At 44.7% G+C, this 13,491-nt stretch overlaps 2 protein-coding genes across 3 annotated transcripts in view; both read right to left on the bottom strand.

The window, feature by feature from the left end:
• The window catches only part of LOC309704947 (protein NLRC3-like), a 146,302-nt gene that overhangs the window by 94,142 nt on the left and 38,669 nt on the right, over positions 1–13,491 (bottom strand). The gene's annotated exons all lie outside the window — the stretch shown is intronic.
• The window catches only part of LOC309704937 (protein NLRC3-like), a 37,417-nt gene that overhangs the window by 15,478 nt on the left and 8,448 nt on the right, over positions 1–13,491 (bottom strand). Inside the window, exons 7-11 of one of the 2 annotated variants that reach the window (XM_082530453.1) lie at positions 11,403–11,607; positions 9,457–11,251; positions 4,790–4,963; positions 4,361–4,534; positions 4,008–4,181 (exon numbers count right to left, since the gene is read on the bottom strand). In XM_082530453.1, coding sequence (XP_082386579.1) covers positions 4,008–4,181; positions 4,361–4,534; positions 4,790–4,963; positions 9,457–11,251; positions 11,403–11,607 — 2,522 coding nt within the window. The remainder of the gene's footprint in view (positions 1–4,007; positions 4,182–4,360; positions 4,535–4,789; positions 4,964–9,456; positions 11,252–11,402; positions 11,608–13,491) is intronic. The other variant, XM_082530454.1, reaches the window with a different exon arrangement.

Below are 13,491 nucleotides of genomic sequence, written 5' to 3'. Positions count from 1 at the left end.
AGGGGGCACAAAGACATACTTTTCTTTCTTATTCTCATTTAAAATGTCTAGCTTTTAATAAATAATTATCTGACACCCAAAGTTTTAATTTGATGTAAAAGGAATAGAAGTCCATTACTGTATATAGTGACTATTAAGTCTAATATATATACCCTAGTAAGCTATAGTACTTTTTCCTTTGGGAAGGTACCATCTGTGCAGTCTGCAATTTTGTTGAAGAAAGATGTTGAATCTATTTAATATTTCTTGAAAAATAATTGATTTCTGTGCATTTTTTTTCACACTGCATCAAATTAAGGTTGATTACGTTGATTAAGCATCATGAGGTGGAGCGTGAGGGGTGGTTCCCTATTTTTTATTTATTTATTTTTGTTGTTGCTGGGAGTTGGAACCCTATTAGTTAGGTTGCTTAATATATATGCTAAGTACTCTTTAAAATACCAGAATAGGGAGGATGGTGTAGGTTTAAGTTTATTAGATTGATCAGTATTGCTGAACTATGAAATATTTTTTTTGCATACAGGTATAACAGAATAGCTTTAGTGTAGTTGTTGTTTTAAACTTGAGTATGAACTTATACAAAATGCAGCAAGATATTTAAAAAACAGTTTTGTTGATTAAAAAACACTATATCGGATTCATATCGGTATCGGCAGATATCCAAATTTATGATATCGGTATCGGTATCGGACATAAAAAAGTGGTATCGTGCCATCTCTAGTAACTATACTACTAACTATAGTTAACTCTACGTAGTTACTTAGAGTTAAAATATTGTAAGTCAGTTACTAAAAGTAATTAATTACTTGAAAAGTAACTATTGCGTTACTTTAAAAAAAAATGTTCAACCCTCTGGGGTCCAGGGTATAATTGGCCATTTTTAACTACTTTTGATTTGACCTCTATATTCCACCTTTAAAAACTATTTACTTTGCCTGTTTGGTATCATTCTTTTCAGCACAACCTCACGTGTCTGAATTTACAGTTATGTTTTCATTTTGACATACTGTATTAACACAATTGACCTAAAATCAGACAAAAAACAATATGAGTAGAAAAAGTTATATTTTTTACTGTTACAACCACAAACATGTTTAATAAATCATTAACTTGAAATCTAATAATTTTAATATTTTAATAATATTTTAATAATAATAATAATAATAATAATAATGGATTGCATTTATATAGCGCTTTTCGGGCCTTAAAGTGCTTTACAATGCCACTATTCATTCACTCTCACATTCACACACTGGTGGAGGCAACTACAGTTGTAGCCACAGCTGCCCTGGGGCAGACTGACAGAAGCGAGGCTGCCATATCGCACCATCGGCCCCTCTGGCCATCACCAGTAGGCGCTAGGTGAAGTGTCTTGCCCAAAGACACAATGACCGAGACTGTCCGAGCCGGGGCTCGAACCGGCAACCTTCCGGTTACAAGACGAACACCCTTAAAATCCTATACACAAGGTTTGCAAACAACCATTTTGTTATTTGTAACAATTTACCTTTTACCTTGATTTTTTAAAAATAACTATTTCAAACTATTTACAGAACAATCAGCTGTTCTGCATTAAATAAGATGCCACAAATTATTTGTGCCACTCCAAAAAAATAATTTCTGTCCACCATAAAGGAGAACATCACAGCCTGATACCTGCAGGTCTGACAGCAGCAGGTGTATCACTGCTGTTTCTACCTGGAGACACCGTTTACACTGTAATCTGCATTTGCTGGTTTTGTGGCAGCACCTGTAACAATTCCATTCAATTCAACTCTATTTATATAGTGCCAAATCACAACAGTCGCCTCAGGGCACTTAACATTCAGCAATTGCCTCATTGTTCTGACAGACAACATAAAACTATCCACTACACTACACACTAACTTTTTTTGTTCTTTTTTCCCCTACACACTAACTACACAACACAACATACTATGCACACACTCCAAATACGCTAAACGTCACAAATCTCTCACATCTCACACCGTCACTCCTAAAACTTCCCCCTCTTCCTAAACAACCAAATGTCATGTTGCTATATCATTTTTTTGATTGGTCGACATGGTTCATTTTTCCACCAACAGGAAAGGGATGATTTGGGTTTTTTTTGCTCATAAGCAGAGAGTGCTTGCTGTGCTGTCCTTAGACAGTAAAAGTGACGAAACTATTGAGGAAAAAAACGCTGCGTATATATTGTTTATCATGACTCTGGTTTTATGTGACCTATCAACACAATTTAAAAACTGGTATATGTCACCTTGTTGCTTTGTAATCTTGAAGTGGTCATGTGATTGGCTTACCATGAATACTTTATTCTTCCTCAGCCAAACAGCAGCACTCATGCGATTGTTTTGCCCCCTTAGCTCCAGGTGTTGTGCCAAAAAGTGATCGTCTGCCAGAAAGTGATCGCTGTCCGCGGGAGTGCATGCAGCTGCTTAACCCTTTAAAGCCGGTCAGAGTGGGCACACTCTGTTTTGCGTAACATAATATTCCAGAAACACGCTTTGCCGATCCGATCAGCTGTTTGTAACACTTCCTACTTTGGAATTGACATCAGCGTGAACTATCGCATATCCGCCATGACCTGCCCAAAACCGGAAGTGATGTCATTTTTGCAGAAATGTATTTTTTACCATCATGGCCTCATAACCCTATACTAGTGTTTTTTAAAGTTATGTTTGACTTTCTGACTTTCTGTGTTGTTTCTGGGATGCTTAGGACTCATATTACACTGCTGGAAATAGTTTATTTTGATGCATATGCTGCTTTTTTGCAAATTTGCACTATAATATTTATTTTCGTTTTTCCTGCAGTGTATAGAAATTAGTGTATTTCAAAAATAAAACTATGAAGACACTCAAAATAAATTTCATGTGGTGGGAAACTATTTTGTGCAACTTTTTTGCATTTACAGTTTTGAGGGATAAGCCTCTTAAATTTCTCTAACTAGAAATATATGTTAAAAAACAAAAACGATTTTCAAATTTTTTTTAGTTTATTGCACTTTTTGCAATTTATGTAATTTCTATGCACTTAATTAATGCATATTATTAAAATTTAGGCTGTAATGGTTGTATTGATGTAGAGCAACTTGAAATGCTCCCAAAAATGGCTCCACAGCATGTAAAAATATAATATAAGCTGTGGCGGACTTGGTTCTATGGTAAGTCTTAAAGGGTTAAAGCTGTAGCGCCCAGATTACTTATAGCTACTTCCATGCAGCTGATATAAGATTGGTTGTTGAAAAATAGTAACGCAACCGCACCGAATCCAATTCAGGATTTTGATTTCCATCACACTTCCACTGGATGCCCAGCTGCTCTCCTATTATGTGATTATCATCAACACAGAACTGGAGGATAAGACCGCGGTTCTGGGGGTTGGGAAGCTCATCTTGTAACCAGAAGGTTGCCAGTAGGATCTCTCTGTCTTGGTCGTTGTGTTCTTGGAACACAAGACACTTCAGTATGTAGTTAGTACCGGGCGACTCCCCTCCCCCACATCGGCACCAGAACCCTGTATTATCTACAGGGTAAGAATGCCTGTTTTATCAAACTATGGCTATTACTACTGTGATCATTTGCAGCCCAGTGTGCCGCTCTCTCTGCTGGGATGAACCACTGGAGCTCACCCAGTCATCCCTTTCTTTCTCTCAAGAAGAAGTGAAATAAATGTATTTATTATGTTACGAGTCTAATATTCTTTAAATCAAACTGTAATGAATAAATGAAGCAAGAAGATTTGGTGGCTCCAAGTGTTGTAGAAGAAAAGATAAACATCTCATTTTGAGAAATCAGCCTTTAAAATTAAGTAAGTACTGTGAATAAAAAACTAACAGCAAACCAATCGGTAGTCGCCAATTACTTTTGAAAGTAATTCGGAGTCCAATTATCCACTCAAATGTAAATAAAAGTTCACTTGACAGCTGTATAAAGGTTACCTGTTTATACAATAATATAAGTCACATTTCAAATGATCATCTGTGGAAAAGTTTGAATCCTGACCTGAGAGTTTCCACTGCACACTGTGAACTCTTTAGTCCAGCGGACAGAAGCTTCACTCCTGAATCCTGCAGGTCAGAGTTACTCAGGTCCAGCTCTCTCAGACTGGAGGACTGGGAGCTGAGGACTGAGGACAGAGCTTCACAGCTTCTCTCTGACAGGTTACAGCCACTCAGTCTGAAAAATAAAAGACAGTCATACAACAAATACTCATGTTGAGTTTGTTAATACATTTCACAACATTAAATCTTGACTTTCTATTTTTAGAGGAAACATAAACATACTAAGAAACAACATCATATGTATGAACTTAAATAATTGAATAATTCTAACAACAAACTGTTTTCTGATCTGACCTCAGAGTATTCAGTTTACAGTTTAAACGTTGTAGTCCAGCAGACAGAAGCTTCACTCCTGAATCCTGTAGCTTTCTGATACTCAGGTCCAGCTCTGTCAGACTAGAGGACTGCGAGCTGAGAACTGAGGACAGAGCTTCACAGTTTTCCTCTGAGAGTTCACAGATGTTAAGTCTGAAGATAAAAACATGAATAAAGATTGTTGTTAAAGTGTAATCAGGGTGCAATAGCTTATTGTCTTGTGCTGAGCAGGTTAGTATAAGTTCACTTTAACTTATAAATGAATAAAAATGCTATGGAACAAGGATAACTGGATAAAGTTTACCTTTACTGGTTAAATTATTGATTATTTTTGTTAGTTGATATAAACAAAACCAAACATCAAACATATAAACAAACAGAACTAAACAGAATACAAATTGATCTGACCTCAGAATATTCAGTTTGGCGTGTGGACTCTCCACTGCAGCAGACAGAAGCTTTACTGCTGAAGCTTTCAGGCTGTTGGTACTCAGGTCCAGCTCTCTCAGACTACAGGACTGGGAGCTGACCACTGACAACAAATTTTCACAGCCTTCCTCTGAGATGTTACAGCTGCTCAGTCTGGGAGAGAAAGGGAAAAAACAAAACAAAACAAAAAATATATGTGATCAAATGAAATTTGTTTATATGTTAAACCTTTTAAAAAAAACAAAAAAAACCAACCTATGACACTATGAGTGCTACCAGTCCAGTGCACACGATTGGTACCTTGATGGTACCTTGCTCAGGGGTACCATCAAGGTAGCTGTTCGGTGGATTCGACCCCTGACCTTATGATCATGGGGCGACCACTCTACCTACTGAGCTAATAATTCTGTGTACACTATCATACAATATTAACTAAAACAATTATTTTAGAAAATCTTACTAATTCAGTAATTGTTATGCTATTTAACTGTGAGTAACACTGGATTTTAAACACTAGCTGTATAAAACTCCTCCTGTTAAAGGTGTGTATAAAGGAGATGAGCTGAAATGCAGACTTCATGGAGAATGTTTGCTGTCAGGATATATCAAAGACAAAGCAGAGATCCATCCAGTCTCTTCCACTAAGCCCACAGAGGGAAAGACAACCATTCTCACACACACACCTGCATGAAGTTTAGATCACCAGGTAATCTAACTGCATGTCTGTGGACAGTGGGAAGAAACTGTAGAGGACCCAGAGAGAACCCACTGTAATTCTGTGGGAACACTGGTTATGGAAGCCTTACAGTTAGATATGAATACTGTCAAGAAACAGGACCTGAGTGGCAATTTCAATTATGAAGCCCAAGTTCTCCTCCTTGAATCGCTACCTTATCGTGGTGGAGGGGTTTGTGTGTCCCAGGGATCCCAGGGGCTATGTTGTCTGGGGGCTTTTGCCCCCTGGTAGGGTCTCCCATGGCAAATTGGTCCTGGGTGAGGGACCAGACAAAGAGCGATTCAGAAGACCCTTATGAAAAGGATATCGAGAGAACAGTTTACCCTCCCCGGGATAGGGTTACCAGGGCCCCCCCCCCCTGGAGCCAGGCCCGGGGAGGGTGCCCGAGGGCGAGCGTCTGGTGGCCGGGCCTTAGTCCATGGGGCCCGGCCGGGCACAGCCCGAAGAGGAGACATGGGCCCATCCTCCTGCAGGCCCACCACCCGCAGGAGGCGCCATAGGGGTCGGGTGCATTGTGTGCCGGGTGGCGGCCAGGAGCGGAGGCCTTGGTGGACTGACCCCCAGCTGCCAAGACTGGCAATAGGGACATGGAATGTCACCTCTCTGGTGGGGAAGGAGCCTGAGTTAGTGCGTGAGGTTGAGAGGTACCGGCTAGATATAGTCGGGCTCACCTCTACGCATGGCTTGGGCTCTGGAACCAGTCTCCTGGAGAGGGGCTGGACTCTGTCTCAGTCTGGAGTTGCCCCTGGTGAGAGGCGGCGGGCTGGGTGGGTATTCTAATATCCCCTCGGCTTGCTGCCGGTACGTTGGGGATTTTCCCGGTGGACGAGAGGGTTTGTTCCCTGCGCCTTAGGGTCGGGGAACGGGTCCTGACTGTCATCTGCGCTTATGCGCCGAGTGGCAGTTCAGAGTTCCTAGAGTCCCTGGAGGGGGGGGGGGGGGGGTGCTGGAAGGTGCTCCACCTGGAGACTCTGTTGTCCTGCTGGGAGACTTCAATGCTCACGTGGGTAACGACAGCGAGACCTGGAGGGGCTTGATTGGGAGGAACGGCCTCCCTGATCTGAACCCGAGCGGTGCGGTGGACTTCTGTGCTAATCACAGTTTGGCCATAATGAACACCCTGTTCGAACATAAGAGTGTCCATAAGTGCACGTGGCACCAGGACGCTCTAGGCCGTAGGTCGATGATCGATTTTGTAATCGTATCACCAGACCTGCGACCATATGTTCTGGACACTCGGGTAAAGAGAGGGGCTGAGCTGTCAACTGATCACCACCTGGTGGTGAGTTGGATCAGGTGGCGGGGGAGGACGCTGGACAGACCTGGTGCACCTAAACGCGTAGTGAGGGTGTGCTGGGAACGTCTAGCAGAGGCCCCAGTCCGCGAGATCTTCAACGCACACCTCCGGCAGAGCTTCAACAGCATTCCGAGGGAGACTGGGGACATTGAGTCCGAATGGACCATGTTCAGCATCTCCATTGCCAAAGCTGCTGCATTGAGCTGCGGCCGCAAGGTGGTTGGTACCTGCCGTGGTGGTAATCCCCGAACCAAATGGTGGACACCAGAGGTGAAGGGAGCCACCAGGCTGAAGAAGGAGTCCTATCGGGCTTGGTTAGCCTGTGGGACTCCGGAGGCAGCCGACAGGTATCGACAGGCCAAGCGGAATGCGGCTCGGGCAGTGGCTGAAGCAAAAACTCGGGTGTGGGAGGAGTTCGGAGAGGCCATGGAAAAAGACTTTCGGACTGCCTCGAAGAGATTCTGGCAAACCGTCAGGCGTCTCAGGAGGGGAAAGCGGTGCTCTACCTGCACTGTGTATAGTGCTGGCGGAGCGCTGCTGACGTCGACTGAGAAAATTGTCAGGCGGTGGAAGGAATACTTCGAGGACCTCCTTAATCCCACTGACACGTCTTCCGAGGAGGAAGCAAAGTCTGGGGATGAGGGGAATGACCCGCCAATTTCCGGGGGCGAGGTCACTGAAGCAGTTAAACAACTCCTTGGTGGCAGAGCCCCTGGTGTTGATGAGGTCCGCCCCGAGTTCCTGAAGGCTTTGGACGTTGTAGGGCTGTCCTGGTTGACACGCCTCTGCAATGTTGCATGGTGATCAGGGGCAGTACCTGTGGACTGGCAGACCGGGGTGGTGGTCCCCATCTTTAAGAAGGGGGACCGGAGGGTGTGTTCCAACTACAGGGGTATCACACTCCTCAGCCTCCCTGGGAAAGTCTATGCCAGGGTGCTGGAAAGGAGAGTTCGTCCGCTAGTCGAACCTCGGATACAGGAGGAACAATGCGGTTTTCGTCCTGGTCGCGGAACACTGGACCAGCTCTTTATCCTCTCGAGGATACTTGAGGGTGCATGGGAGTTTGCCCAACCAGTCTACATGTGTTTTGTGGACTTGGAGAAGGCATTCGACCGTGTCCCTCGGGGTGTCCTGTGGGAGGTGTTGCGGGAGTATGGGGTGTCTGGCCCATTGCTACGGGCCATTCGATCCCGATACAACTGTTGCAAGAGCTTGGTTCGCATTGCCGGCAATAAGTCGGACTCGTTCCCGGTGGGTGATGGGCTCCGCCAGGGCTGCCCTTTGTCTCCGGTTCTGTTCATAATTTTTATGGGCAGGATTTCTAGGCGCAGCCAAGTGGCGGAGGGCTTTCGCTTTGGTGGCCTCAGAATCTCATCTCTGATTTTTGCGGATGATGTGGTTCTGTTGGCTTCATCGGGTGAGGGCCTCCAGCTCGCACTGGAACGGTTCGCAGCCGAGTGTGAAGCAGCGGGAATGAGGATCAGCACCTCCAAATCTGAGGCCATGGTTCTCAGCCGGAAAAGGGTGGAGTGCCCACTCTGGGTCGGAGATGAGTTCCTGCCCCAAGTGGAGGAGTTGAAGTATCTCGGGGTCTTGTTCGCGAGTGATGGGAGAAGGGAGCCGGAGATCGACAGACGGATTGGGGCTGCAGCTGCAGTAATGCGGACGCTGCACCGGTCCGTCGTGGTGAAGAGGGAGCTGAGTGTAAAAGCGAAGCTCTCAATTTACCGGTCGATCTACGTCCCTACCCTCACCTATGGCCACGAGCTGTGGGTAGTGACCGAAAGAACGAGATCGCGGATACAAGCGGCAGAAATGAGCTTCCTCCGAAGGGTGGCTGGCCTCTCCCTTAGAGATAGGGTGGGAAGTTCGGCCATCCGGGAGGGGCTCAGAGTAGAGCCGCTGCTGCTCCACATCGAAAGGAGCCAGCTGAGGTGGTTCGGGCATCTGACAAGGATACCCCCTGGGCGCCTCCTGGGTGAGGTGTTCCAGGCATGTCCCACCAGGAGGAGGCCCCGGGGCAGACCCAGGACACGCTGGAGAGATTATATCTCTCGGCTGGACTGGGAACGCCTTGGTATTCCCCCGGATAAGCTGGAGGAGGTGGCTGGGGAGAGGGAGGTCTGGGCCTCTTTGCTTAGGCTGCTGCCCCCGCGACCCGGCCTCAGATAAAGCGGATGAAGATGGATGGATGGATGGAAGCCCAAGTTTTCCCTCCATCCTGGATGAAAACAGGACAGTCACAGCAGAGATTTATAATAAAAAAGGGAGAGTGTGCAATGAAAATGAGATAAAAAACAAACTGCTGGATTTGGAGACGTGAACAAGCTGACGATAATAAACCTGTCAGAGGGGCTGAAGGATCAGAGCTCATGTTCTTATTGGCTGGGCCTGGATTGTACTTTGATAAGAGATATAGACAAAAATGTGTCAGAAATACTGACACGGCCTGCTGGACTGAAAAAATATTTACTGAGTGAATGATAATCATTTAATTCACTATTTTTATGTTTTTTAACTGTTCTTTGAACTCAGCATTTCTGATTTATTTCCCATGGTTTTAAGATTTTTATCGATTATAAGATTTTAAGCAATGAGTTCATGTTTACTTACAGAGCTTTATTGGAGGCTTTGACCACTGGCAGCATTCTCAGAAGAGCCTCCTCTGAAGCAGAATATTTCTTAAAGTCAAACTCATCCAGATCTTCTTCTGATGACAGTAACATGAAGGTCAGAGCTGAGCACTGAGCAGGAGACAGTTTACCTGTGGAGAGACTTCCTGAAGTCCTGTATTGTTGGATCTCCTCCACTAGAGAACGATCATTCAGTTCATTCAGACAGTGGATCAGATTGATGCTTTTCTCTGCAGACAGATTCTCACTGAGCTTCTTCTTGATGTACTGGACTGTTTCCTGATTGGTCTGTGAGCTACTTCCTGTTTGTGTCATCAGACCTCGTAGGAGAGTCTGATTGGTCTGCAGTGAAAGACCCAGGAGGAAGCGGAGGAACAAGTCCAGGTGTCCATTTGGACTCTGTAAGGCCTTGTTCACAGCACTCTGGTGAAGAGATTCTTTTTGGTTTAAAAAGCTAAAACTCTTGGAGGTTATTTGTTTCTGTTCAAGAAGATTTTTTCCAGAGTTGATGAAAGTCAGATGGACATGAAGAGCAGCCAGAAACTCCTGAACACTCAGATGGATGAAGCAGAACACCTTGTTCTGGTACAGTCCGCTCTCCTCTTTAAAGATCTGTGTGAACACTCCTGAGTACACTGAGGCTGCTCTGATATCGATGCCACACTCTGTCAGGTCTGATTCATAGAAGATCAGGTTTCCTTTCTGCAGCTGATCAAAAGCCAGTTTTCCCAGAGACTCCATCATCTTCCTGCTCTCTGGACTCCAGTGTGGATCTGTCTCAGCTCCTCCATCATACTTGACCTTCTTCACTTTGGCCTGAACCACCAGGAAGTGGATGTACATCTCAGTCAGGGTGTTGGGCAGCTGTCCTCCCTCTCTGGTTTCCAGCACATCCTCCAGAACTGTAGCAGTGATCCAGCAGAAGACTGGGATGTGACACATGATGTGGAGGCTTCGTGATGTCTTGATGTGGGAGATGATGCTGCTGGCCTGCTTCTTATCTCTGAATCTCTTCCTGAAGTACTCCTCCTTCTGTGGGTCAGTGAACCCTCTGACCTCTGTCACCATGCCAACACAGTCAGGAGGGATCTGATTGGCTGCTGCAGGTCGTGTGGTTATCCAGAGGCGAGCAGAGGGAAGCAGTTTCCCCCTGATGAGGTTTATCAGCAGCACATCCACTGAGGTGGACTTTCTAGGGTCAGTTAGGATTGTAGTTTTGTGGAAGTCCAGAGGAAGTCGACACTCATCCAGACCATCAAAGATGAACACAACCTGGAAGTCTTCAAAGCTGCAGATTCCTGCTTCTTTGGTTTCAGTAAAGAAGCGATGAACAAGTCCCACCAAGCTGAACTTTTCCTCTTTCAGCACATTCAGCTCTCTGAAAGTGAATGGAAATATGAACTGGATGTCCTGGTTGGCTTTGTCTTCAGCCCAGTCCAGGCTGTATTTCTGTGTTAAGACTGTTTTCCCAATGCCAGCCACTCCCTTTGTCAGCACTGTTCTGATTGGTTCATCTCTTCCAGGTGAGGCTTTAAAGATGTCTTCTTGTCTGATGGTTGTTTCTGGTCTGTCTGGTTTCCTGGATGCTGTTTCAATCTGTCTGACCTCATGTTCATCATTGACCTCTGCAGTCCCTCCCTCTGTGATGTAGAGCTCTGTGTAGATCTGATTCAGGAGGGTTGGGTTTCCTGCTTTAGCGATGCCCTCAAACACACACTGGAACTTCTTCTTCAGCTTAGACTTAAGTTTACGATGACAAACAGCAGCTGGAAGTTCTGAATAATAATAATAAAAATACAACTTTAACAATCATATTTTACAAAATGCTGATGACAATTTCTGACCCACTGAGAAATGACTGAACACACTGGTGTCACAAGTGTCTCATTTATCCAGCAGCTTAAATCTTTAGATAAATCCTCTTACGTCTCTGCAGACGGTCAGCCAGCTCCTCCTGCTTCATTCTCCTCAGGAAGTCCACTGTGATCTTCACAAATGCCTCTCTGCTGTTTCTCCTCTGCTCATCATCCTCCCTCTGAAACTCCAAGCACTGGGGCTTATTTGGATTCAGAGCCTTCTGGATCTTCTTCAGCTCGCTCTTCACAAAAGTGATGATGTTGTCCTCCAGCAGCTGGAACAGAATATTTATGAATGACCCACCACTCTGAACTTTAGTCCACACAACATCCACTTCTTTACCATCAAGGGGCATATCATCCGCGAACTCTTTACCAATTATAGGTTTGACTTTATCTGATTAACTGAGACTTTGTCCACAACTCCACGATCCCAAAACGTTGATTCTGTTCATATGAATGCAGCGATTTCAGTGGGAGAAACATTTCACTGGTGTTCAGAGCTGAACTACCAACAGGTTGATGATCAAAGCCAGAAACTTGGAGATGTTTCAGGTGACTGAGTTGATCGTACAGACAACTGGTCTTAAAGGTTCACTCTGTTTACACATACAGATCAGTATTTAAGGTTTGACTCTCATCATCCACTGGGGCACAAACTGGGCGTCATCAGGACGCTACAACACAGAACAAACACCATCCCCACAGACACAGCAGCCAGCGAAGCAGAAGAACTTCACATCAAGAAGGTCCTGAGTAAATGTGAACGCTGGTTTGAGGGCGGAGTCAAGGAGGCCATTTATGTGAAAAGGAAAGACCATCTCTGAATGGAGGAGGGGCCTAAGGGTACATTTGTCACCATCTTACATGCTGTGATTGCAGCCATTCCCCAGCTCTCTGTGAACTGGACTCATGACCATTGATCAACAACCATTGATCAATGGTCCTGACAATATGCGTACCAATGATCAATGAACTGACCTCCCAGCCCATTGTTCCTTCAGTGGGCTGGTTTCAGTCATACAAATGTCCTGTTTATGAGATTGAAACCTGCAGTCAGCTGAGACTGAAGAAGTCACCTGATGATGATGAAACGTTTCTCCCACTGAAAACATCCAGATGAACAGAATCAAGCTTTTTTGGGATTTACGTACCTGGATGATTGAGCATCAAGACACAACTCTGTGACTTTTCTCAGATGAATCAATCCTCTCCTCCAGCTTTGTTTACATCTACCAGCCCTGTGGCGCTGCCCAGGGACAATAATCTATGTGAGAGGTGGAAAGTCATACAGGTGTCTGCTCCTGCCTTCAGTTATTTTATCTACTGTGTGTCAACTGGCTGAACCTCCTCCAACTGTCTACTGTCTCCCTAAACTCAACAATGACTTAGTGATCTATCCATTCTCTGACCAAAGACATCCTGCTGCAGGAGGTTAACATAGCAGCCAATGATGATCCCACTCACTGTGAACAACACATTTGGACCTGATTTGCTGCTCTGGTTTACACATGAACTTCCACTGCTGCTGTCACCAACTTGAGAGGCTCTACAGAAAAACTGGACTTGTCCATAAAAATCATAAACTACATTACAAGGACAGCATTGCTCAATCAACTCTAATTACTATGACCATGTTATCTCTTCTAACTAAGGTACAGACACTCAAACTTGCTGCTTTCAGTGAGAAGTCAAATGTCTGAATATGAGCTGGAAGCCGCTGAGAGTCCTCCTCCTTCCCGTGGGGTTTACTTTCTCTACTACTTTCAATATAAACACGCCCCTTTCATGCACCTGCAGAGGGCCACCAGCAGATGGAGCTGTCTTAAACAAATCCACTTGGCTAGTTAGCTGTAGATGATTTTCTCAGTATGATTGTAGGACTTTGAGTTATTCTTCAGATTTATTTAAACTCCTATATTGTGCACAAGTGTTGAGCGACCCATAATTTCTCTGTACTTTTCATAAGAGCAGCCAGACTTTCAGCTAGTTTTTCTTTTTTAAGAGCTCAAAGTTATTGAAGAAACAGTTATTCAGCTTCATTCCCACTGATCTCGACTACAAACTGTTTCACTTTGGTTTCTGTTTAAAGCCTCGATGTTTAAAACGTTTCCCTGTGATCACATTTGCACCGTCTGATTTCAAAGTTTGTTTTCTTT

The sequence above is a fragment of the Aulonocara stuartgranti genome (assembly GCF_965226115.1).
Source record: "Aulonocara stuartgranti genome assembly, chromosome: 4".
Taxonomy (NCBI): Eukaryota; Metazoa; Chordata; class Actinopteri; order Cichliformes; family Cichlidae; genus Aulonocara; species Aulonocara stuartgranti.
The sequence above is the reverse complement of the archived record's forward strand: the minus strand, read 5'-3'. Positions and strand labels throughout refer to the sequence as shown.